Genomic DNA, 27,008 nt, shown 5'->3' on the forward strand with positions numbered 1-27,008 from the left:
TCTGAGGGTCCCATTAGGTGTCATCAGAGGGTCCAGCAATCCCACCCAGTATTCCTGCTCTTTAAGTGTCCAGGTTGCCGGCTCCTCTTCGCTACAGTCATGCTTGAATGCAGGCTCGCGATGATCACGCGGTGATTACGCGCTGCCGGGGCTGACTTCCTCCATAGTTACGGCTTCCTCTTAGATACTGTGCCCCCTTCTGTGTGACGAGCGGGCGTGCGCCGCTCGTCACGCAGAAGGGGGCACTGTATCTAAGAAGAGGACGCCATAACTATGGAGGAAGTCGGCCCCGGCAGCGCATAATTACCGCGTGATCATCGCGAGCCTGCATTCAAGCATGACTGTAGCGAAGAGGAGCCGGCAACCTGGACACTTAAAGAGCAGGAATACTGGGTGGGATTGCTGGACCCTCTGATGACACCTAATGGGACCCTCAGATGACAGCTGCTGCGACTCTCGGGTGATGACAGGCAGATGGAGGGGAGGATCGCGGTGACAGGATCAGGTAAGATGCAGCAAGGGTGTAGTGTAGTGTAGTTTGGGTTGGCTGCAGGTGTTAGTGAGGGAAGTTTAGTATACTGTAGTGTAGTGTAGTGTAGTTGGTGGTGGTAGTAGGGGTTAGTGAAGTAATGTGTAGTTGGTGGGGACAGCAGGGGTAAGTGAAGTGTATATAGCAGGTGTTAGTATAGATGGGCAGTGTAGCTTAGATAAGGACAGTTTTGGGGGAGTTAGAGGTCCATAAGAAGCCCCTGCACCATAGACGCACATAGGTTTAGTTTATTTTTTTTTTCCTGATTTTTACCCTCTAAATCTAGGTGCGTCTTATATGCCGGAGCGTCTTATATTCCGAAAAACACAGTATATTTTTTAACAAGACTTTCTTGTACATAACTTAAAATAATATTCTGCTAGAATACATATAAAAAAAACTGGGCTTGAGTTTTAAATTAAATAGGGAAGATTTACAAGACAAATAATGAAGCTAATAGTTACGAGGTTTCACTCAGTCATTAGATGTCTGAAAGTGAATATCGATTAAGACGACTACACCACATCTTTTCCAAATTATCTCAAATACACATTGAATTTTGATAAGGCAATAGATAAAAAGCATTCTGGGGAATGGAATGACCTTAATTTACACAATACTGACCTCGCCCATGGATTTCTCTTTTATGTTCTTTAGCTTCAGGATTTTCTTGAACGCCATGGTCAGTATTGCCCCTCGAACCCGTGAACCGGTGCGATAATTCAAAGCCCACGTAAGTGCCAAGGACCACGAACGGACAACTTCTGTCATCAGAAGCCCAAAGAGTAAGAGCAAGCTGTATGTGAGGTTGGTATCACTATGCTGAGTATATTCCAAGAGGCTTTTCACTACGAATGCCTACAGGGAAGAAGGCAGAGGGCGTGAGGTCCTTCCCCAATCACAATCAACAATATTGGCAAGTTTTATGTTAAGTTAGAAAACGGCTAGCCTTATGCTAGTATGGAAAACTAAACAGTTCAGACAAGTGTGTAACATTTTGACTACAAAATACTTAAGTGTTTGATGGCAGGAAATAAAAATCTACTCTGCTCTGGATAAGCAGATGAATATTACCTTTAAGTCTAGAATGTAGCTAGTTTACACAAATGCCCCAGTGACAAAGCTCAACATACTCCAACTCAACACAAAACTTGCTCTGACCAAGAATGCCAAAATAAAAAGTAGTGTAATAGAAAAGTAATGCATTAAAACAAATGAATAATAATTTAAAAACTTTAATATAATTACTTAAATATATTTTGCGTTCAGCGTGCGCATTGGATAGAAAGGAACAATTGTACCTACAGTTGAACAGTTGGGGAAGAGAAGGACATTTTGGCAATAAATCCCTGAAAATAAATATCAGCAGTTTATTATCATAGACAAAAGGAAAACAAAAAACAAAAACAACAAAAAAAAAAAAAAACAAGCAAAGTAAACAGTCAATTTACTCTCATCACTTAAAAAGCTTACCCAGGGAATAGGTATTTTCTTCGATTAAAGCAAAGGTCTCACTGGTTCTTATTCCAGCCGCCGTTTTCAAACTGCTCTTTCCTATGTCTGCATTTTTTCTTTATTTCTAAATGAATCCATTACATTTAAACTATTTCAAGGCTATGACACAAATATTTGTGCAATTTAACTAATCATTAGGTATAATATATAAAAAAAATAACTATGACTTTAAGAAGAACATTTTATTAAAGGGAGTGGGGTATATTTCACTATACAAAGATACAACGGTAAAAACTTTAAAAACACATACAGTTCAAAGATAAAATTAGCAGGCACATAACGTACATATCAATAATAGTAATTTAACAATCAAAAAAACAAAAAACAAAAAATGAACAGAACCCCTATCTAACGTAATCTTTTTTGCAGGCTTGCACACTGATTCCTCTTGGAAAAGAAAAGGCAAAAGAAAACCATTATCGATATGCCATACTGAAGAATAAAGATCTGATTGATAAACGGTTTTGAGTCTCTTCTAGTCCTTGTGTATCAGTCTGTAGAAGTGAGCCAAGCAATCAGCTGGCATGCAGTTGGCACATTTTAGAAGCTTTGGGAGCATATGCCATCAGTAGGTACAGGAGGAACCTGAGGATACGTATTACCAGCCTGCCTTCCCTGTTAATAGAGGTAGAGTCCGATGAGTCCATGTCCTCAGAGGCTTCCTCAGCCACCCCTGACGGGGTAAAATGCTTTCAACTCGTGATTAAATAGGGGGAAGGCAGCGCTCAGAAAGGCAGGCAATTTGCACATAGGTTTGCTCGTTTGGGAGGGCAACACTGGAATGCCTGCTTGTTTGAAATTTTGATGGTGCAGAATGGATCAGCCTACTTATAATATTTAAGCGAAGGAAAAAAATAAAAAACATAAAAAAGAAAAGCAACTGAAGACCTGCATCTAGAGACCTTGCACAAGGGCTGAGAGAGGCAGCTGTCTTGTGGTCAGGCAGCAAGTTGAGCAAATTGTCAATTCTCTCATATTATAATAAAAAAATAAAATAAAGAAAAAGAAGGTTTATCAGCATTCAAAACTATATTAACTCTTGCCAGGTGAACAAAAATGAAAAATGGAAAGCAAATAATGACAGCAACTGTTAACTGAATTAATGAGATAACTTCTGCAGATTAATGTTACCATAGGCATAAGCTTCTTGTGGTTGTAAGCATTCCCGTGGAATAAACATGACCTTACCTTAATCTTGAACCGCGAAGGTTTCTGCCCAAGTTGTCTGGCTCAATCTGGCAGCAGAGCTGTCACCCTGGAAATTCTAAAGAATAGCTTCTGTCATTGGTTCTACTACAGAGGTTACGTTAGTAATAACACCTCGCCCACCCACCAGGTGTCCAGCGTCTCACTTGGAAGCTTGGAGAGGCTGGACAAACAACAAGCATGGACAATCAAACTCATTCACCTTTGCTTATCTGAATATTGTTCTACTCCTTATGAACAAGACATAGTGCCACCATAACATCTTCATGACAGCTACATTGTAAATGAATTTAACACCACTACACAATAAAAGCAAAAAAAAAATTAAAAAAAAAAAATTGTTTAACTGTAATCTAGCCTTCCATTATTGCCCTTAAAGTAACAACTTTGAACTGCAATTATAACACTGGGAGGGGAGTTCACATGTGTCTAAATTTCTAGGATGAAGTTAAACACAGGTCAGTCTAAAGTTCACTATTTAAAATCTAAAATATGCTTATGTGTAATTACAACTTTTACTACCTGAAATAAAGGACACTTCATGATAAACCAAAAGGACACAAGTCCACAAGAAGAACCTCACAAAAACTCAACACATCTGTACCATGCATGGTGCCTCTAAGGACTGTAGCAGCTAACAGAAACATTAAACACGAACTGGAACATAACAGCATAAAATTAACAGTGACACAAAAGAAAAGAAAGTATACAAACGTAAATTAGCAACCAGGGCAAAAATATTCACATTTTTCTCATGACGACTATAAATTTTAAATGAGAATAGCAGTATATGCAATTCAAAAGAACATCTTGTAGCATATGTATTAGTGCAACTATAAGGATTCAACAATGACAGAGTCACAACTGAATTCCACATAACTCTGCAAATAAGCACCAATCAATTAAGAGATGCCCATATTTGGCTACATTAAAATCAGTGGGAATAGCTAACAAACCGCAAAAATCTTCTATCAAACTGAAAATACAAAAATTACAATGCTGGCTTATATTTTGGATGTCAGCATTCATAATGCACTGTAAATCTATTCTGATTTAATGCTTAAATGGTGAGCAAGATGCACGGGGGGTGGTTTAAAAGGATATGTAGTTAAGTGTTATGAATCTGCATTGCTGTTACTTCAAAACCTCCAGCCATATTCAGAAGATCTGCTTTATTTTACTTTTCATATTTTTACTAAATATTCCATTGCACTTAAAGCATTGCATCCCTTGTAGGAAATCACCCCTATCTGCCATCTGCAACCCAGTGGTGCACTTTTCACTTTGGTTACTAACTGAAAATATCCTGATAATCAGAAATAGGACGAACAGAGTGCAATCTTCAACTTCATAGGGACTAAAAGTGGTTCAAAACAGTAGGGAATTAATGACAACCATTTTACTCGTTTATAATAGTTAACGTAATTTACTATGTACGGTACTAAAAAAGTTTATAGAGTCTGTGAACTCCGCTCAACCCACCAATCACCGGACCGTGCACGACCAGGTCAACAAAGCCCACAATGTACAACAGGAAGGTCCGCACTTATCCAGGATTCCAAATCTTTATTTAGGACGTATCCAGTATAACATGAATGCATGCATCAAATAGCTAACATGTTTTGAGCTACCTCGGCTCTTAGTCATAGCTTCCTGTTGTACATTGTGGACTAAAAGTTTCATACATATTGGCATAAAGGTTCGCAAACTGTAAATTTAGCTATACCATTTAAAAATACTATTTATGTAAATGTTGACTGAATTAAATAAAATATAGCTGTAACGGTAATGAATTAATCCACCTGTCAGAACAGCAACAGTTAATAATTAAGTATGTTATCGGCATACCTATGTCCTGAAAATCATAACCACGTTCAAGCCTACAATAAACTATTTATATTTAGTCGCATGTGATCTTCAGTAAAAGCCCAGGGAGATAGCTACAGCTCAGCATTTTTTTATGTTTTCAGAAATCTTGAATGGCCTACTACTGTTCAGCTATACTGACATGTCTACACAAAATGTACACTTTTTTCTTTTCTTTTCCCTGGAGCAACCGCCACCCATGCAGTATAACAATGACAGAAGCTCTTCTTAATGAAGTTTGTTGGTTAAGGTTTTGAGCGACCCCTGATTAAACTAAACCACTGAATTCATTATACCCTAATAGGAACACTCCCATGACTCCTCCAAATTAAAAATATAGAGAAACATGAAGAGCCACATACATAAAAAGAATGAAAATAAAAAAATAAAATAAAAAATAAAAAATCAATTACACTATAAAAATTAACTGTAAAAATAAAATAAAAAAAGACCCCATATGTACTTACCAACTCATTGCAACTTCATCTTTAAACAGCACACTGAAAATTAGTACTAAAAGCAGTGAATTTTGTCTACACCTCAAGAAAAACCAGCAAAAGGTAACATTTATTAAACTGCATAATATAGTTTAAGAAAGTGGGAGGAATTAGGCATACGTGCATGCACATATGATAAGTGCCCCCTCATTATTTAACTATAATTTCTTTTTAGAGACATGGACAAATGGCACCAAATAGTCCAGGATTACAATGGCTTCCACTGGCACCAGCCAAATATAAAGCCATAAAAATATGCTATCCTCTCTACACTGACAAAGATTAACTAGTAGAATCCTATAGCCAATAACATTTACACTTTATCTTGCACTAGGGAACATATAAATCCATGATATATAAGGACAGAAAAACAAAGGCAAAACTGTTTTAAAGACCTATAGCTTAACTTTTTCAAAACCTTGGAAGAAGGCAAAGAGGGCACCGGAAAAAAAGCCCTTGGAATGGCATTACCTCGGCATGTGAAACAGGGTGGAAACTACTTACTGGACCAATGAAGCCAGCCAGCTGGGTGAGCATCAGGCACATGATGGAAATTATTAGCCTGGTGCGACAGAATTTCCACACAACGCTACGAAGAGAGGCCTCCTCAGCACCTCGCTCCTTCACCTCTTCAAACCACAGTTTCTCTAAGCTGCATAGAATACATAAAGTTGTTAAAACATTGTATATCTATTCCCATAATTAAAGCAACCTTGAGGTGAAAAATTCACTTCAGGTTTGATACTTACCCAAGTAGAGTGAAGGCTCTGGATAGCATCGAGACTTCCCATTCCATCATGCGGCCCATTGTTCCTCCGCTGACAGCCATTGAAGCTGTTCACCCAAATAGCTCTTCTGAACTACTAGAGTCCAAACTCATGTATGCGGAATATAAATTAATTTGTCCTTGGGGACACAACTAGTTCTGAAGAGCTGTTCAACCTAGCAGGCGAACAATGTAGGAACAACGAGCTGGATGGAGGAACAGAAAGGCTCTATACCAGCCACAGTCTTCCCTCTACTTAAAGAGGAACGGTCGTGAAAATCTTAAAATTTAAAACACATACAAATAAGTACATTTTTCCTAGAATAAAATGAGCCATAAATTAATTTTCTCCTATGTTGCTGTCACTTACAGTAGGTAGTAGAAATCTGACATTACCGACAGGTTTTGGGCAAGTCCATCTCTTCATGGGGGATTCTCAGCATGGCCTTTATTCTTTATAAAGACATTTCCTGAAAATGATTAATACAAAGATGCTAACCAGCTTCCCTGCTCGCTGCACCCTATTTTGGCAGTTGGACGGAGCAAAAACCCTAAGAACTCCCCTATGAGAAGATGGGCTAGTCCAAAACCTGTTGGTAATGTCAGATTTCTACTACTTACTGTAAGTGACAGCAACAAAGGAGAAAAGTAATTTATGGCTCATTCTACTTTGGGAGAAATGTACTTATTTGTATGGGTTTTAAATCTTAAAATTTTCTCAACAGCTCCTCTTTAAGTATCAAACCTAAAATGAGTTTCCTCACTTCTGTATGCAGGGATATTATTTACTTTAAAGAGAACTTAAGTCAAAAAAGGACAGGCTCTGTCTTAATTTGGACAAATTGACAGGGTTAAATACTCACATGTTCTGACGTCTTCGGCCCCACTACTAGGCAATACAGTTGCATCTATGTTTCTGAAAACTGCCACAGTAAGGCTGTGACGTATACAGCAGCATAGGTTGCTGTCACTAACCGTGCTCTACTGAGCCTCAGTAATGGCCCATACTCACGGGCTACAAATGTCGCCGCAACACGCGGCGCGCACGTGTTGCGGTGACAGGTCGCCCGTGAGTATGGGCCGTTGCACGGGCGCGCACCCCGAACCGTCGCTCGTCGCTGCTGTCGCCGGGCGATTGGCACGGTCAATCGCCTGGAGACAGTTGCCGCCGCAACTCTGCCGCAGCTGTCGCTAGTCCGCGTGAGTATGCGGACTAGCGATAGCAACCTCTTACTGCAATACGGCGCTTCCGGCGGCGGGGGAGGAACGTCGGCGACAGCTTCCGTCGCAGAGCTGGTCCCTCTTCCGCGTGTGTACGCGGAGGGACCTGGCGACGAGCTGTCGCCGGCCTGTCGCGCGCACACGTTCACGTGTGCTGGCGACAGGCCACTTTTGCAGCCCGTGAGTACGGGCCTTAAGTCACTAATCAGAATTGCATCTAACTATGCATCAAGTAGTATTTGATTACCTTCCCCTCCCCACCTTGGCTCACATGCTTAGGGACATGATCATCACAAGTTGAGAATTGCAGGGGAAGAGATAGCTGTATTTCTGAACAAGGAAATCGAGCCAAACTCCTGGGGTTCCCAGCAATCAACAAAGCCTTGTTAGTGTGAGCACCATGCCACCTACTGACTACATACCGTCTGCTGTTGACATCAGAAGACTCATGTACTGACAATGGCCAAATGTCTTCAAAAAGGAGTTCACCCTTCTTGTAGGCAAGACGTGCTAGTGGTGTCATCCAAGAGAAAGTCATGAAGGAAAACAGTCCAGCATTATCGACTGGATGCTGGTGTCTGTAGAAAAAAAAGCAATTACATTAAGGGGGAAAAAATGTTTTGCTAAGATATGCACAGTAGTCTACAATAACACAATACAGTGTACAGAAATTGTGCAGAGAAAGGTGTTTTTTTCCCCCTCAGAAAAAAAAACAAAACAAAAAAAACCACACAGGTCCAGACTTTGATCTACATACAAAGTCTCACAGTAGCAGACTTTAAACTATGTGAGAAAAAGTTGGCTTGCATGACTAAAAAGCATGGCCAACAGCAGGCAGTGTGGGTGTGGACGCTGCTCTGGAAGTATGCTGGAGAGTCTACTTGCCTTGAAGTTTAATACCCGCAAAGCTACAACCGTCTGTTGATTCAATCTTTTTCTATGTGTTTTCAAGACCTATCACTGTGATATTGAAGAACCGTACTTTTTGATGTATGTTATGTGTGTCAAAGTTTTTTCAGAGACTTTTTTTTGCCCATTTGAGATTGCATTAACTTATATAGTCCTTTTTAAAGTTATAAACAAGTGTTGGTGGGTAAGGTGGATTGCCCTGAAAAAGGACTGTGTTTTGATCCTTCACAAAATAAAGGATCATATCCCAAGATCTTTTCTTCATAAATGGAGAGTCTACTTACCCAGTTCTTAAAAAGCTACTCATGCAGCTTATAGACAGATCAAATCAAGTGCTACCACTAAGTGCCTGCACGGGGCTAGCAGAAAAATTTGTGCCTAGAGGTGGACTCAAACTGATAAGTGCAAAAGAAACTTACTTCGATGTAAGCCGAAATGGCTTAAGCAGATGTAAGCCATAGTGGTATTTGGCTTTATGGTAATTCTCATTCAGGATTTGCAAGTTGGAGTGCATGGAGACATCCAAAGGAAGACCTTCCACTCGTGCTGCTGTCTCCAGAGCATCTTGGCAATCCACATGCTTGAGAATAAAAAACAAAAAAAACTTGTCAGAATAAGGAAAATTGACTTAAGTGGCAGAATTTTAGTCCCTGTGTATAGTGCCAAAATATAATGCATTCAGACCCAATAGAAACATTTACATATCAGCTCACAATCTAGTACATGATCAATGACTCACAGACATGCTAGAGCAAGAATGGCCTCATTTCAATATTCAAGTTGTAGGGGAAAGCAAAGCACCTGGAAGAAACCAGTCAAGCACACAAGCAAAGAAAAATAGACAAGTTGAAACTTTATTCCTAGCACGGTCTGCTTTCTTGCATTACTATTTACATTTTGGGGGGGGGGGGGGGGGGGGGTCTTCGGAGTATGTGATTTCAGGACAACTAATTTTAGAATTTAGGGGACATGCCTACTTTGGTATGTTGTTAAGCGACTTGCTGCTTAATTGTATTTAAATTCAACAATCCCTTCAGAAATTTTAAAGAGGAGCGGTTAGGTATAGGGTCTCAGAGAAAATAAACACATACAGTGGTGTGAAAAACTATTTCCCCCCTTTCTGATTTCTTATTCTTTTGCATGTTTGTCACACTTAAATGTTTCTGCTCATCAAAAACCGTTAACTATTAGTCAAAGATAACCTAATTGAACACAAAATGCAGTTTTAAATGATGGTTTGTATTATTTAGTGAGAAAAAAACCTCAAAACCTACATGGCCCTGTGTGAAAAAGAAATTGCCCCCTGAACCTAATAACTGGTTGGGCCACCCTTAGCAGCAATAACTGCAATCAAGCATTTGCGATAACTTGCAACAAGACTTTTACAGCGCTCTTGAGGAATTTTGGCCCACTCATCTTTGCAGAATTGTTGTAATTCAGCTTTATTTGAGGGTTTTCTAGCATGAACCGCCTTTTTAAGGTCATGCCACAACATCTAAATAGGATTCAGGTCAGGACTTTGACTAGGCCACTCCAAAGTCTTCATTTTGTTTTTCTTCAGCCATTCAGAGGTGGATTTGCTGGTGTGTTTAGGGTCATTGTCCTGCTGCAGCACCCAAGATCGCTTCAGCTTGAGTTGACGAACAGATGGCTGGACATTCTCCTTCAGGATTTATTGGTAGACAGTAGAATTCATGGTTCCATCTATCACAGCAAGCCTTCCAGGTCCTGAAGCAGCAAAACAACCCCAGACCATGACATTACCACCACCATATTTTACTGTTGGTATGATGTTCTTTTGCTGAAATGCTGTGCTACTTCTACGCCAGATGTAACGGGACACGCACCTTCCAAAAAGTTCAACTTTTGTCTCGTCGGTCCTCAAGGTATTTTCCCAAAAGTCTTGGCAATCATTGAGATTTTTTTTAGCAAAATTGAGACGAGCCTTAATGTTCTTTTTGCTTAAAAGTGGTTTGCGCCTTGGATATCTTCCATGCAGGCCGTTTTTGCCCAGTCTCTTTCTTATGGTGGAGTCGGGAACACTGACCTTCATTGAGGCAAGTGAGGCCTGCAGTTCTTTAGATGTTGTCCTGGGGTCTTTTGTTGCCTCTCGGATGAGTTTTCTCTGCGCTCTTGGGGTAATTTTGGTCGGCCGGCCACTCCTGGAAAGGTTCATCACTGTTCCATGTGTTTGGATAATGGCTCTCGCTGTGGTTTGCTGAAGTCCCAAAGCTTTAGAAATGGCTTTATAACCTTTACCAGACTGATAGATTTCAATTACAGTACTTTTGTTCTCATTTGTTCCTGAATTTCTTTGGATCTTGGCATGGTGTCTAGCTTTTGAGGTGCTTTTGGTCTACTTCTCTGTGTCAGATAGTTCCTATTTAAGTGATTTCTTGATTGAAACAGGTGTGGCAGTAATCAGGCCTGGGGGTGACTACAAAAATTGAACTCAGGTGTAATAAACCACCTTTAAGTTATTTTTTAACAAGGGGGGGCAATCACTTTTTCACACAGGGCCATATAGATTTGGACTTTTTTTTCTCACTAAATAATAAAAACCATCATTTAAAACTGCATTTTGTGTTCAATTAGGTTATCTTTGACTAATAGTTAACAGTTTTTGATGAGCAGAAACATTTAAGTGTGACAAACATGCAAAAGAATAAGAAATCAGGAAGGGGGCAAATAGTTTTTCACAGCACTGTATATCAGTAGCTTAACATTGGCTGTACTTACATTACATATGCATTTCACTGTTCACGTTTGGATTTCACAGAATCTTTATATAGTATTTGCAGAGAATGATGCTCCTGACAGCTCATGGCAGGTTCCATGTTTGTCTGTCTCCTATGAAGCCAAATGTGTCTTCATGTCCTGCCTGCTTCCTGATGATTAGACTCACACAAAAGATTGGTAATGTAAAACACTACTGTGCAGTGAATATTAATTAGCCATGTGGCTAGGAACAATAGCGGACTCCTGCAGTGTACTCTGCCGGGAGTTTTTTCAGTGTTGTGAGCTGCTGCTTTTGTAACACGAGCCCTGTAAGTTATCACTAGCAGCCGAGGGGAGGGCCCCAGAATGCTTTGCTGTATGGTATGCGGCTCTCGGCTTCTTAAGAGCTTGGGTCTAACATCCTTGCAGTTCAGCACACATCAAAACTAAGAGAGATTTTTAACTTCAGTATTGCCTTTTTGGCTTCCTTCTAAACTGTTTAACACAGGAGAATAGAGGTTTAAATTAGCTTTTGCAGCCTGACAGTTACTCTTTAACAGTTGTATGTGGAGCCTTATATTTTTCTTCTGGGAAGAGGAGATTACATCAAAATTTTCCCCAGGCCCGCTGATCTCTAGTTACGCCCTTCTACAGATATTTACAAGGGAGATGTGCATGAAGATATGCATGGAGACAATGACAAAGAAAAAGTAGTGCAAAACAACTTGCATACACGTTAAAATACAAAAGTTCATACCGTGCTCAGGTGTATAGTTGCCTGACCATAAACACTATTCGCTTCTGTGGAAGTTGTATACACCAGAGCACGGTATATGTCACGGCGGCATGTGGCAGTTTGAATTTCAGCCACAGCACTATCTGTAAGCAGTTTGCATGCTTTCTCAATGTCTGTGGGTTTCCTCCAGGAACTATAATTTTTTAATTTTACTTTCATATGCCCCTCCCCCCCAACAAAAAAAAAATTCTACAGATATCTAAACTGGGCCTAGATTACGATGGACATATGACTGTGGCGGGGATTCAACTATGAGCTCTTTTAAGGGACAGTTTGTGACAAGACTACATACTCTGTTAAGCGCTGCTAATATCAGTGCTGGTGCTATATAAACACTAAATAAAATTAAAATAATAATTGTACACACACTGAGAAAGGTGGGTACTACAGAGCCGTAGAGCTGCAGTGGGCAGAGGTGGGCTGATCAGAGCAGCATTAGTAGCACAGGAATTACCCCTCCTGAATCATTATTTAAATGAACCGAACGCACCTTAGGCAGCAGACACAGCTAAGTCTTGTGGGCACATGTCTCCCAGCTTTTAACATCTGAATCATGCAATTTTTGCCTGTTCTTCACCCATTCTTTGCCCTACCTTCACAGCTTTTGCAGATTAAAACAGAAGTTAAAGCCTTGTGTGATATAAGGAATGCTTGAGCAATATGCATGCACAGAGGTAAAAATAAAAAAACAAATGTACCAATGAACTTGTTTGGAAAATTTTATTGTGAATGCCGAAGCGACTAAAATCAATAGATCAAAAATAATTCCCAAAATAGAATAAGCATCATTTGATATAGGCATAATGGCCTCTGCTGAATGTGGCATCTAAGTGCTGTTTAATGATACTTCACAATGATAAAACATTTCATCGCATTATGCTTCCATTATGAAGACAAATCCAGAGAGAACTGCTGTCAGATCTAGCATCAGAGTCTTTGCAAAGTAAAAATAGACAAAGATCCTTCCTCCTTTAATACATTTTGCATTAATGTTCTTTCCAATTTAGATGTCAAATAATAAATAAATGCCTCTAAAGTACCAAAGTACCAGTGATGCTGAAGATTCACCTTTATAAGATTAACATGCACAGGATTGGAAATTACTCTTTGCCATCTACTTGGGGGTTCAGGTAGATGGAACCAAACCATGCACTGCTTCAATGCCTCCAAGCTTAGCTCACCATAATTTGAGATTATTAAATGGTACGCATGGAGTTGCAAACTCTTCTGTCTGAAGGTACAACAGATTTGCTGGCTGCTACTTACTTTTTGAAGATTCTGGAAAAAAGCACTGTCCCCTACCGAAAAAGCCATGGTGTTCTCTGTATCTCGAGTAGAGAAAACACCATGGAGTTTTTCAGCAGGGTGGGCGGTGCTATGTGCCAGAAGTCGGCGGACACTGAGCCCCAGGACTGACTCACAAGAATCCCCAGCAAAAAGCTATAACTTTACACAAGAAGACCCACTGAATATGCAATGTACACTGGAGGTCTACTTTAAAGGAAACCTAAAGTGAAAATAATGTGCCCAGTTTAGCTTACCTGGAACTTCTTCCAAAAGCTTTTCCATACATTTCCCTAAATACCATACAAATATTAGCCTAGTTTGATTTCTCTTCAATAATACTCTTAACTCAGCATTGGAAAGTGTTATGCTGGGTAGAAGCTGCTGTTTCTCAGGCATATCTTAAAAGAAACCTGTAAATACCACTAAGTAGAAAACAACAGGTGACCCCAGGTAGAAGTCGGAAGGGACTTAAAAGGGGAGAGTTAGTTCCTCACATCCTACTACATACAGTAGTATCTCCTCAGTGAAATCAGCATCAGCTCCTATCTGACCATCTGGCATGTTGAAATGAAAAGAGAAGGATCCCCCCCCCCCGCCCCCCGCTCCGTAACACATTCTGGCCACCCATGTGCAGGCAACACAGGATCCATAACTAGCTGAACGTTCCTGTCACACTGTGCACCGATCATCTTTGGAGGCATGGATGGCATTCGATCCTGCAGGCCTGGGCATCAGTTCCTGACCACAACCTGCACCCCCGCTGTTGAGGTAAGCGGAACAGCCATTGTTTGTAGCAGTTTATTAATGCCTCAAGTTGTTGTGAAGTTGCTTAAACTAATTCAATCATTTACAACAAACAACACTTTAAAGAGACTAACAATTTTCATCCTTATTTTTTCTATCCTATAAGTTCCTACACTTGTTCTAATGTGCTCTGTCTAACTGCAGCCTTTCCTATTTGCACAGTGGCTGTGTTATCTCTGTTATATTATCTAATCTTCTCCCCTCTGTAGGCTCTGTCGGGCTGAGGCAGTCAGGCTGGAATGTGCTGTGCTGCTTGTGATTGGATATAAGCTATACACACCCTCTCCAGGCCCCATGCACTCTGTATGACACACACACTGAGCTACTCTTGTTTGTAAACACTGCATAAAACTGACAATTACAAGCCAGGCTTGCAGCAGGGAGAGGCAGAAACCGCACAGAGGGGCCCAGGAGAACATAATGAATAGAATGGTATGCTTTTTATTGTAAGACATTTTTACATAACAGTACAGTACAGAATCTCTTTAATTACCTCAGATTAGCTCATTGGACTAAGTCTTTAACAAACCTACAAACCGCTTTACCGAAACATATTAACATTTCTCAATAGGATACCCAAAAAAAAAAAAAAAAAGTTATTTCATTATGGCATGATGAACTGCTTAAACATACAGGGACAAAGCTCAACAAATACTTACAAACTTGGCCCTAGGACCTTAGCATAAACATATCTATAGAGAATATGAAGCAAGCACTGAAATCTGCCACTAAATATACACACTGTCTAACACACTGGGAATCCTTACAAAAAATATACTTAAAATATTACTTGACCCCACGCAAACTAGCAAACTTTGATGCATCTATTTCTGACAAGTGCTGGAGAGGATGTGGATGTGTAGGAACCTTACATATTCTATGGAGCTGCCCCATCATACAGCATCTTTGGTTGGACATAGGAAAACTGATTTCAAAAATTCTTAAAGCCCCATTCCACCTTACAACCCAATTAGCATTATTAACCACTTCAGCCTAACTGGACGAAAACTTTCATCCAGTTAGGCTGCGCGGGCTCCCGCAGTCCCCCCCCCCCCCCCCCAGACCCCCCCCCCCCCCCCCCGTGCGCGCCCCCGCTGCTGGCCGTTAGCCCGTCGATCAATGAAAGGGATTATGAATCCCTTTCACTGATCAGACCCCCCGGAGAAAAGCAGACAGCGTCTCTTCAGACGCTGCGGCTTTTCTGAGCTCTGGTCTTCTTTCTTCTTCCTGGGAGCGAGATCGATCGCTCCCAGGACTTTTTGACTGTGGCCATCTTGTGGCCAAATAGCAAACAGCACCAAAAACACACTTTGAATTAAATAAACACATTTTTAAACATTAAAAATCCCCTGTTTAACTCCCAAACCAAAAAATACCCACATACAAGTTTTAATTAAAAAAAAAATAAAAAAAAAAATTACAATAATAATAAAACAAATAGTTACCTGAACTTTTTAAATATTCATGTCAAAGGAGAATATCAATATGGTTTATTAAATTATGGGCTTCTAAATAGTGATAGACGCAACTTGAAAAAATGCACCTTTATTTCCTAATTGAATATCGGCACCATAAATTGTGATAGGGATATAATTTAAATGGTGTAATAAGCGGGACAAATTGGTAAATAAAGTACATAGGTTTTAATTATGGTAGCATGTATTAATTTCAAACTATAATAGCCAAAAGCTGAGGAATAATGATTTTTTTTCTATTTCTTTAATATTCCTGTTAAAATGGATTTACAATAAATTAATTCTCAGCAAAATGTATCACCCACAGAAAGCCTAATTGGTGGCGGAAAAAACAAGATATAGATCCATTCATTGTGCCGAGTAGTGATAAAGTTATTAGCAAATTAATGGGAGGTGAAAGTTGCTCAGATGCAAAAAAATTTCAACCCTGTAGGCTGAAGTGGTTAAACATCAGCCTAGACCCTACCCCAATAAATTATCGGGTAATAATTTTTCAGCTTTTAGCTTCAACTAGACACTTAATCTGTTTCTACTGGAAAAATACAGAAGTGCCAACATACAACCAGATAATACAACAAACTGAGCATAATCTGGAATTAGAAAACAAATTCTGAGGAATAAAACTATCGTAACAGAATTTTTATTCAGACTTCCTGACGGCACGACAGGCTAAAACTATGTTAATAAATAATGACTTGGTAAAACCTCTGCTCACTGATACAGATGATAGGTTCTTCCAGTTCCTCTCTCCTTTATGTCTTCTTATCTCCTTTATACTATTTCCTTTATTATTGTTCTCTTAACGTTACCTTTTCAATTTATGAGAAAAATCCATACATAATTAGCAATACCCACCAACCACTATTGTAAGAACAAAACTATGGAGTGTTTAGAGAGATTTGGCTCTTACTTAAAGTTTGCGACAACAATCTACCGTATATACTCGCAAGCAAGCCGAATGGGTCAAAAGTTGGGGTTCGGCTTTCTTGCGAGTCACCTGTGGTCCGCGCCCCCCCCCCCCCCGGCCGCCGCCATCACCTAAGCTGGCGCCGCATAGTCTATTATTCCCCTCTCCGCTCGCAAAGTAATTCAGAGCAGCGCACCCCATGGCGGCTGCTGTGATGATGAAGCAGGAAGCCATAGAGAGCGGCTTCCTGTAGTTATGGGAACCGCTATCTCTCTATGGCTTCCTGCTTCATCATCACAGCAGCCGCCGTGGGGCGCGATGCTCTGAATTACTTTACGAGCGGAGAGGGGAATAATAGAAGATGCGGCGCCAGCTCAGGTCATAGCGGAGGCCGAGGGGGGGGGGGGAGCGGGGGGCACTACCTACCTATACTGGGGCACTATACTAGCTATACTGGGCACTATACTAGCCATAATGGGCACTATCCTAGCCATACTGGGCACTATACTAGCCATACTGGGGCACTACACTAGCCATACTGTGGCACTCACTAGCCATACTGTGGCACTACACTAGCCATACTGTGGCACTACACTAGCCATACTGGGGCACTATACTGGACACACTGGGCACTATCCTAGCTATACTGGGCACTATACTAGCTATACTGGTATATACTGGGCACTATACTAGCTATACTGAGCACTAGAATAGCTATACTGGGGCACTATACTAGCCATACTGGGGCACTATACTAGCCATACTGGGGCACTATACTAGCCATACTGGGGCACTATACTAGCCATACTGGGGCACTATACTAGCCATACTGGGGCACTATAATAGCTATACTGGGGCACTATAATAGCTACACTGGGGCACTATACTAGCTACACTGGGGCACTATACTAGCTATACTGGGGCACTATACTAGCTATACTGGGGCACTATACTAGCTATACTGGGGCACTATACTAGCTATACTGGGGCACTATACTAGCTATACTGGGGCACTATACTAGCTATACTGGGGCACTATACTAGCTATACTGGGCACTATACTAGCTATACTGGGCACTATACTAGCTATACTGGGGCACTACCTACCCATACTGGGCACTATACTAGCTATAGCTATACTGGGCACTATACTATATAGCTTATATGAGGGTCAATCATTTTTTCCTTTATTTTTTCTTTCAGGTAAAAGTTGGGGGGGGGGGGGGGGTCGGCTTGCTTGCGAGTATATACGGTATTTGTTCTAGTAATACCTACCATTGTCACAAGCTTATGGTAACGCATTGTACATCACTAATCTCAATATCTGATAGTCTCTTAGGTAATATCTAGTAATTAGTAATTGTTAAATGTTAAGGGTTTAGTAAGTGTTAAAGTAATTGTTTAAGTTTTTAAGTGTTAATGGTTTAAATAATAAGGCACAAATACTGCCTAATAAACAAGATTTAAATGTTATAACTTCATATAAATGTAAAAATCAGTATATGTACAAAATGTATGATCCACATTATGGCTGTATCCTCAGTTTCATCACTTGTATTTGTTAAAGATTTTAATTAAAGTTAAAAAAAACAACTTATTCAATCATTTGCTTTTATTCGTGGCAAAAACATTCATTATGCGTCCTGTTCATGATGATAAACACAGGTACATTAAGCTTGTACATGACAGAAGTTGAACCCAGAATTCTAGCACTGTGAAGAAAGAGTGCTAACTAGTAAACCAAAGTTGTCCAAATACTGTTTGAACTGTACATTCCACAAAGTAAAACTAGAAGGAGCAGCAGCTCCTGGCCACAGACTGCATCCCTGCTAAAAGTGGAGGAGCGCCTGTCCCACTGTGGGCTCTCCATCTCTGGAAACGTGTGATTACATGGCTTGCATCCTGCAGGCGCCGGAATCAACTCCGTTTTAACTACTACTGGCTATATATATTGGGGGGGGGGGGGGCTTATATGCAAGTCAACAACTTTTTCCTGGTTTTTGAGGGAAAAGTGGGTGCCTCGGCTTATATGCGAGTATATACGGTAGGTAAGTTTTATGTATGAATGGAACTATACATACAGGTTTATCTCATGTCTAGTCAAGTTCAGCTACCAAGTTCCTGGCCAAAGCGGCTATTTTAGCCAAGTATCTGGAGTGAGCAAATTTGTCCCCTGCAGTCTGCCTGCCGATAATTAAGCTGCAATGGACTACAATCAGAAGCCATATTTATTGTTCCCCTCCTTATCACTCTCATGAGAAGATTCTCTATCATGCGCCATGGGTCCTCCCTTCTCATTTCCAGATGTGATGCTCTGCTATAGCAGTGGCGACTAACTGTACAGCAGTCGGCTCAAGGGATTGAGTTCACATACCTTCTGGCAACAAGCATTGTGCGTGTGTATGCACATTAAGCACTAATGCTGTAAACCCACAGGACACCCGTGTTTATTTATTTTTTTTCTGGATGTAAACCACCTAGATAAAATCTGGTCCTGTCCAGATACATTTCATTGTGCTTGGCACAAAACAAACATTTTATAGAATTGGCAGGTTTCCTGCTCACAGAGTTCCATATGCTTGAAAAATCAACAAACAATTTATCCAACAGATGGATGGGCTGGTCACATTACTGAGGAAGACAGGATATGGGCGCTGTATAAAAAAAAAAAAAAAAAAATTACAGCATTTAAACCTGCAGAAAAACTAGAGATAGGTACTTGGATGTTCAAGCATCAACACCAACCGTGATCAGCCATGTAATGGTGGCCATAGACACTGATTTTTGTAAAAAAAGACAAGCTTTAATAAGTTTATTTCATGTCGCACGTAACTTCAGAAATGCTTTAAGCTTTAGAGCCAATTCACACATAAAGCCCCACTCACACTTGTAAACGCTAATCGACTAGCATTTGCTATTTTGCATTACTTTTTTGCATTTTGCAATCCCTGGAAAAATGCTGCATGCAGTGTGTTTGCAATCGGTGATAATCGCAAAGGCGTCGCAAAGCTGCAGTGAAAGTAATCTCATAGAATTACTTGGGCAAAAAAATGACAGTGTGAATGGGGCACCTAAATGATTCCTGGCATTTAGAGGCACTTAATGGCTGTATCAAATTACTAGCAGACTGTAAACTGCATTCTCCTCAATAAGCCTAGTTCACACTACGATTCTGCTAAAACTCCTGCTGCAGGAATTTTTACAAGAGCAATCCAGACTTGCTAAAGGTGGCCACAAACAATCCAATTTCTAGTGAAAAATCGTTAGAGCGATCAGAAATTCTGATCGGAAGTGAAATATTGTAATACATCGTTAACTACACCATCAACGAACCAATCTTTGCTTCCTATCACAACCAACAAGAAAATCCAAATTTTGGTTCGATGAAAATTAATTCGGCCGACATTTTTTTTCACTCGTTCATAATTGATTATGTCCACCAACTGAGATTATTTACACCCAATCCGATCAAAATTTCTGATGGCTCGAACGATTTTTTGCTAGAAATTGGACCGTTAGTGGCCACCTTAAAACAGACACAGAAGAGTTTGGCTGACAAGGTGAGATATCACTGACCATTAGCAGCTCCATCTTACTGCAGAGGTGTGACTAAATTCACACAGGCACAGTACAGCCATGATCTTGCATGAAGAGGAGCGCAGTTGAAGTCAGCAATTCAACAAGCTCTCGTCAGATATCTTTCAGGGGTACATGCACGGCAACGGTGTGGGCAAGAAAAACAAGGCTTCACTTTTCTTAGGAAACTCCCTTTTTTTAAAAAACCTAATATGCATGTAGTACACTCCCTGCGTGTAGCAAAGACAGAAATGGTCAGTCACATTTCCACTGTGATGTTCTGTAACAGTGGGCAAAAAAAAAAAAAAAATTCATTGTTTCCTGCCTTGTTGACTGATTATTTGTTACTAGCAACAGTAAGAAACTGCAGCCAAGACTACCCACCCACCACTGTTACAAAATGCAGAACACAATCATCCCACAGGGATAGACTGCTACATAAAGCCCCAATCTACTCCATACAATTTTTTGTGCGATTCGATTTAATCAGTCATGTCCAATCGGGATTCAATTCAACAGTGTGGTTGAATGTCATTGCAAAACAATGGCAAATCGATCACACTACCGATTGAATCCCGATTGGACATGTTGGATTGAATCGAATCGATTAATCGAATCAAAAAAAAATTTGTATGGTGTAGATGGGGCTTAAGGGTTTAGGACTGTCCAACTACACTAGATTTAAAATACATGTAAACATATACAAATAAGAAGTGTTTCTTCCAGAGTAAAATGAGTCATAAATTAATTTTCTCCTATGCTGCGGTCAGTTATAGTAGGTAGTAGAAATCTGACAGGTTTTGAACTAGTCCATCTCTTCACGGGGGATTCTCAGCAAGGATTTAATTCTGTATTAAGACATACCCTGAAAAGGATTTATACAAAGATGGTGGCCAGCCTCCCTGATCGCTGCACACCTTTTTGGCAGTTGGACGGAGGACCTGCCATTCACTAGGTGCTTTTGAAAAAAACATTAAAAAACCCTGAGGAAAACCTCATGAGGAGATGGGCTAGTCCAAAAACCTGTCAGTAAGCCTGAACGGTTTTAGGAAAAAAATTTAACTGAGAGATTTCTGTCCGAAATCACGATTTCGATTCAATGCACGATTTTCTTCAAATCAAGCTTTGTTCCCCCTCTGTGTCTCTCTGTCCCTGTCTCTCTTTGCGCACCCTTTGTGTCTCTCTCTGTGCCCCCTTTATGTCCCCTCTAAGTTTCTCTCTGTACCCGCTCTGTCCCACAATCTGCGGCAGTGCTGGATATCCAGTACTCTGGAAGAAAACTTACTTATTTGTATGTGTTTACATGTATTTTACATTTTTTTATTTTAGTGATCGTGGTCCTTTAATAATGCCTACTCTGCACCCACATACCATAAATATACATTTGAATTTGGAATGTAATGTCACAGGAAACGGAGGCCCCACCCACATAGGGTGACAGACTGACGGACTATATGTATAATATTAATGTGAAATTCAGATAGTTAACCTTGTTTTATAAGGTCACACGGCTATAGCACATCTGCAAGAGTGTACATTTCCTGTGTGTATTACGGGTACGAGTGCCCATCTTATTGCTGTCAGTTACAGTAGAGTCCCCTCCCCGTGTGAAAATAATCTTAATGCGGCAGTGTTTCACCAGAAAATAATCATATCGCAGTAGCATTTCACCAGAAAATAATCATAATGTGGCAGCATTTCACCAGAAATTATACTTACTGCGGCAGCGTTTCACCAAGAAATACACATAGGCAGGGATCCACTTTCATGAGGCACAAAGGGGGACAGAAGGAAGCACAAAGTGGGACAGAAGGCGGCACAGGGGTACTGAATAAGACACACAGGGTGACATAGGGAGGCACGGGAGACAGAAGGAGACAGGAGGGTCAGAAGAAGTCACAAAGGAGGACAGAAGGAGGCACAAGGGAACAGAAGGAAGCACACAGGGGGACAGAAGGAGGTACAATGGGGGACAGAAGGAGACAAAGCAGGACAGAAGGAGACACAAAGCAGGACAGAAGGAAGTACACAGAGGGGCAACGGGTGGTACAGGGGGACAGAAGAAGGCATGAGGGCCAGAAGGAGGCACAAAAAAAGGACAGAAGGAGGCACAGGGTGACTGAAGGAGGAACACGGGGGCCAGAAGGAGGCACAAAGGCAATGTGGGGCAGGAGGCGGCACAAAGGGGGGCATGAGGCACAAAGGGGGACAAAAAGGAGACACAAGGGGCAGGAGGCAGCATGATGGGGGACAGAAAAAGGAGAAGGAGGCACAGGAAGACAGGAGGTACAAAGGGGAACAGAAGGATGCACAAAGGGAGACAGAAGGAGGCACAAAAGGGTGACAGAAGAAGGCAGAGGGGGACAGACAGAGAGACAGGGAGACACGAAGGCACAAAGGGGCACAGAAGGAGGCACAGGGGGACAGAGGAAGGCGCAGGGGACAGAAGAGGAGACAGAATGAGGCACAAAGGGAGACAGAAGGAGGCACATGAGGACAGAAGGAGGTAGAGTGGGACTGAAGGAACAGGGGGGCAGAGGTAGCACAGGGGGCAAAGAAAGGCACAAGGGGACATATGGAGGCACAGGGGGATAGAAGGAGGCAAAGGTGGCACAGGGGGACTGAAGAAGGCATATGGAGACAGGAGGCACAAAGGGAGACAGAAGGACAAACAGGGGGTCAGACATGGCACAAGGGACTGAAGGAGCCACAAGGAGACACAAAAGGGACATAAGGAGGCACAAAGGGGGGGGATGTACAAGGCACAGAAGGACACAGTGGCAGCTGCCTGCAACTTACGCTAAGCAGATGCAGCAGAAGCAAGTTATAGAACACCCTTGGGGGGTGGGGCTTAGACAAGGGGTGGGGCTTCATCCAGGGGGCATGGCTTAATCCAGCAACATGGCGCCCCCAGTACCAATGGCACTCCAGGCAATGGCCTGTACTGCCTATGCCTAGAGGCTCCCCTGCGCAGAAGAACCAACTGGTGCAACTGAGCCAGATAATGCGCATGTGCAGAAGAGCTGACTGGCACTGTCGGAGCCAGATTACCGGGACTGATTGCGGCTGAACAGAGGCACTCAGGACAATGGCGAGGGACACTCTGTGCTCATGGGAGAAGGAAGCCCCTGGTAAGTATGAAAATCAAATCGACAAGTCACCAACAGTGGGTAGTTTTTTCGGGGGGGTTTTTTTACTATCACGGAACTAGAGTTTTAAGAGGAACCATAATGGCATATAGTAAACATGACACATTTACACAAATCTGCACAGCAGTCTTGAAAGGGACAAGATAGGAGGGATTTAGTTCCCAGAGAAAGCCTGTCCCTCTAAAAAAGGGACATTTGGCAGCTATGTACTTTATGTAGTGGGGTGTAGTACTGTATTTGTTAGGCCAATTTTTAACATGGAGTCTCAAGCCACCAGAAAGCCCACTTATCTGGCATTAGCCAATCCCAGTGGTGTCAGATAATCAAAACTCTACTGTATAATGAATGAGGAAGTGCTGCATTGCACACAAATACATCCTGCTTTGTGCTAACGCACTTTACACCAGTGAAATGCAGCAGTGTGAACGTCAGTAATTGTTTTCTCTGCCATGTCTGATACACCTGCAGACTCAAAAGTGTGGTGTACTGAACTGCAGGCACGTGTTGTGAATGGGCCCAGAGTGGGCTACGAAGCGCTGTTTTTACTTTTGTTCCTGAAGTATTACTTTAAAGGGGCACTACAGCAAAAATCTGTAAAAATGTAAAAAATATATAACTATATCCCTGAGAATCCCCTATAAAGAGATGGACTAGTCCAAAACCTGTCACTTCTGTCAGATTTCTACTACCTACTGTAAGTGACAGCAACATAGGAGAAAAGTAATTTATGGCTCATTTTACTCTGGAAAAAACACACTTCTAATTTGTATATGTTTGCACATATTTTAAATTTTACAGTTTTTCGCTGTAGTGCCCCTTTAAATGTTTGCAGTTTTGAACTAATCAAAGAAGTTTTCTTTCACAAGCTCATATGCTTAGTTTTGCAAGTCAGTCATATGACTTTCTGAATTGTCAGCAGAAAATTTCCAGTGATGTGGAAACCAGAATATCTGTCTAGACTGGAAACCTAGATTTTTTTTTAGAAGTTCCCTGATCTTGCATCCTTTCCCATCACGTGCTACTAGTCAAGGAATAACTGTGCTCCAATGGTTGATTTACAGGAAACCTGAGATGTGACAATGAGAAGATTTGATACTTACGCGAGGCTTCCTCCAGCTGCATGAGCACCGATGCCTCCCTTTCCGTCCTCCCAAGTGCCCCTGCCAGCCGCAATCAGTCCAGGTAATCTGGTACAGTCACGCCAGTTGGCTCTTCTGTGCATGTGCAGAGGGGCCATGCATGTGCAGAAGAGCCAACTGGTGCGACTGAGCGAGATTACCAGGAGTGATTGCGGCAGAATGGAGGCACTCTGGAGGATAGCGAGGGATGCCTTGGTGCTCATGGGGCTGGAGGAAGCCCCAAGTATTCAATCTTTTTATTGCCACATCTCAGGTACACTTTAAACAAAATGTCAGTGGATTGAAACAAAATAAGATTCACTCCATTCCTTAGATTTTACAGTCTTAAAATCAACTGCACTTCCTTTCAAATTTCTCCCAGGCAAGGTTTCAGTAGGAAGCTCTTAAATAACGAAAAATCACACATAGTGCAAAGTATTGCTACATTAAAAACAGAGATCAAGCACCATGAGTGCACTCCAGTAGTGACACCACTAGGTCTGGGGTAATAATGTACGTTACCACATTGTGAATGCACTCACCAGCTAGCTACTTGTTACATAGTTTGGAATCACACTCTGCATAAGCAAGGCCGTCTCCTGGTAAAATCTCCCATTGAGTTTATTAGCACCAACGGTAACCACTGGCTGTAACAGACTAGCACCCTGGCCACAGACATAGAACAGCACGACTTCAGCTAGTTTACCAAGTTCTGTATACTGGGGTCAACTTACCTAAAGGGTCCCCACCTACGCGTTTCATCACACAGTGACTCCCCTAGTAAGCACACACAAACACTGATCCTGCCCCCCTGCCCCCTGATCGCCCACAGCACCCCTCAGTCCCCCCCTGATCACCCACTCAGACCACTGTTTGCGCCCAATCACCCCCCTAATCACCCATCAATCACCCCTTATCACTACCTGTCAGCACTATATTTTAGATTAGGTCCTAAACTGCCCCCTGGGGGCTCCTGATCACCTCCCCCCCCCCACACACACAACCTCAGATCCTCCCCAAAATTCCCCCCTCGTGTACTGTATACATCTATCCTCCGCTGCAATCACCCACTGATCACCTGTCAATCACCCCCTATCACCACCTGTCACTGCCACTCATCAGATCAGACCCTAACCTGCCCCTTGCGGGCACCTGATCACCCGCCCACACTCTCAGATCGCCCGCAGACCCGCCCTCAGGTCACCTCCCAAGTGCATTGTTTACATCTGTTCTTCCCTCTAATCACCCACTGATCACCCATCAATCACCCCGTCACCCCCTGTCACTGCTACCCATCAGATCAGACCCTAATCTGCCCCTTGCGGGCACCCAAACACCCGCCCACACCCTCAGACCCCCCCCTGATCACCTCCCCAGTACATTATTTACATCTGTTCTCCCCTCTAATCACCCAGTGATCACCCATCAATCACCCCCTGTCACTTCTACCCATCAGATCAGACCCTAATCTGCCCCTTGCGTGCACCCAATTACCCGCCCACACCCTCAGACCCCACCCCCCGATCACCTCGCCAGTGCATTGCTTGCATCTATTCCCCCTCTAATCACACCCTGAGACACCCATCAATCACCTCCTGTCACCACCTGTCACCCCCAGCATGCCTATCCATCAGATCAGGCCCTAATCTGCCCCCTGCGGGCTTCTGATCACCCGGCCAATCCTTCAACCGCCCCACCGCAGTGACAGATTTTTTTTTTTTCAGATCACTGCTGGTCTCTACGACTTGATTGTGGCTGAGACCAACCGTTATGCCACACAATACACAACCGCCAATCCAAGAAGCTCCCATGCCCAGCCTTTTCGGTGGAAACCACTCCAAGTTTCCGAACTTAACATTTTTTGGGGCCTTCTCCTTAACATGGGTTTAGTCAAAAAGAATGTATTGCGGTCTTATTGGTCTATGCACCCAATACATCACATGCTCATGTTCTCTGCTGCCATGTCCAGATCACCATTTGAGAACATCCTGCGCTTCCTGCACTTTAGTGCCAATACAACCTGTCATCTAAGAGGCCACCCTACTTATGACCGGTTCCACAAAATACGGCCCCTCATAGACCACCTGTCATCAAAATTTGCAGATGCCTATACCCTTGGTCATTTTGAGGCATTTGGTTTCAAGACTACTCCTCACGGTTTTGGGCCCCTAAAATGCCAGGGCAATATAGGAACCCCACAAGTGACCCCATTTTAGAAAGAAGATACCCCAAGGTATTCCGTTAGGAGTATGGTGAGTTCATAGAAGTTTTTTTTTTTTTGTCACATGTTAGCGGAAATTGACACTGAAAAAAAATACAAAATAAATCAATTTCCGCTAACTTGTGACAAAAAATAAAATCAACTATGAACTCATACACCTAACGGAATACCTTGGGGTGTCTTTCTAAAATGGGGTCACTTGTGGGGTTCCTATACTGCCCTGGCATTTTAGGGGCCCTAAACCGTGAGGAGTAGTCTAGAAACCAAATGCCTCAAAATGACCTGTGAAATCCTAAAGGTACTCATAGGACGTTGGGCCCCTTAGCGCACCTAGGATGCAAAAAAGTGTCAAACGTGGTATCGCCGTACTCAGGATAAGTAGTATAATGTGTTTTGGGGTGTATTTTTACACATACCCATGCTGGGTGGGAGAAATCTCTCTATGGAT

The 27,008-nt window shown here is 42.0% G+C and overlaps 2 protein-coding genes across 2 annotated transcripts in view; both read right to left on the reverse strand.

Annotated features, from left to right (window-relative positions):
- Positions 1-3,308, reverse strand: part of ABCC5 (ATP binding cassette subfamily C member 5) — a 51,309-nt gene extending 48,001 nt beyond the window's left edge. Inside the window, exons 1-3 of the mRNA XM_068233335.1 lie at positions 3,233-3,308; positions 2,003-2,108; positions 1,154-1,387 (exon numbers count right to left, since the gene is read on the reverse strand). Coding sequence (XP_068089436.1) covers positions 1,154-1,300 — 147 coding nt within the window. The 5' untranslated portion in view covers positions 1,301-1,387; positions 2,003-2,108; positions 3,233-3,308. The remainder of the gene's footprint in view (positions 1-1,153; positions 1,388-2,002; positions 2,109-3,232) is intronic.
- Positions 2,212-27,008, reverse strand: part of LOC137571732 (ATP-binding cassette sub-family C member 5-like) — a 49,588-nt gene continuing 24,791 nt past the window's right edge. The window contains exons 3-5 of the mRNA XM_068281298.1: positions 8,929-9,089; positions 8,023-8,178; positions 2,212-6,265 (exon numbers count right to left, since the gene is read on the reverse strand). Of these exons, the coding sequence (XP_068137399.1) occupies positions 6,025-6,265; positions 8,023-8,178; positions 8,929-9,089 (558 nt within the window). The 3' untranslated portion in view covers positions 2,212-6,024. The remainder of the gene's footprint in view (positions 6,266-8,022; positions 8,179-8,928; positions 9,090-27,008) is intronic.

This window comes from Hyperolius riggenbachi, chromosome 4 (assembly GCF_040937935.1).
Source record: "Hyperolius riggenbachi isolate aHypRig1 chromosome 4, aHypRig1.pri, whole genome shotgun sequence".
In the NCBI taxonomy this organism is placed as follows: domain Eukaryota; kingdom Metazoa; phylum Chordata; class Amphibia; order Anura; family Hyperoliidae; genus Hyperolius; species Hyperolius riggenbachi.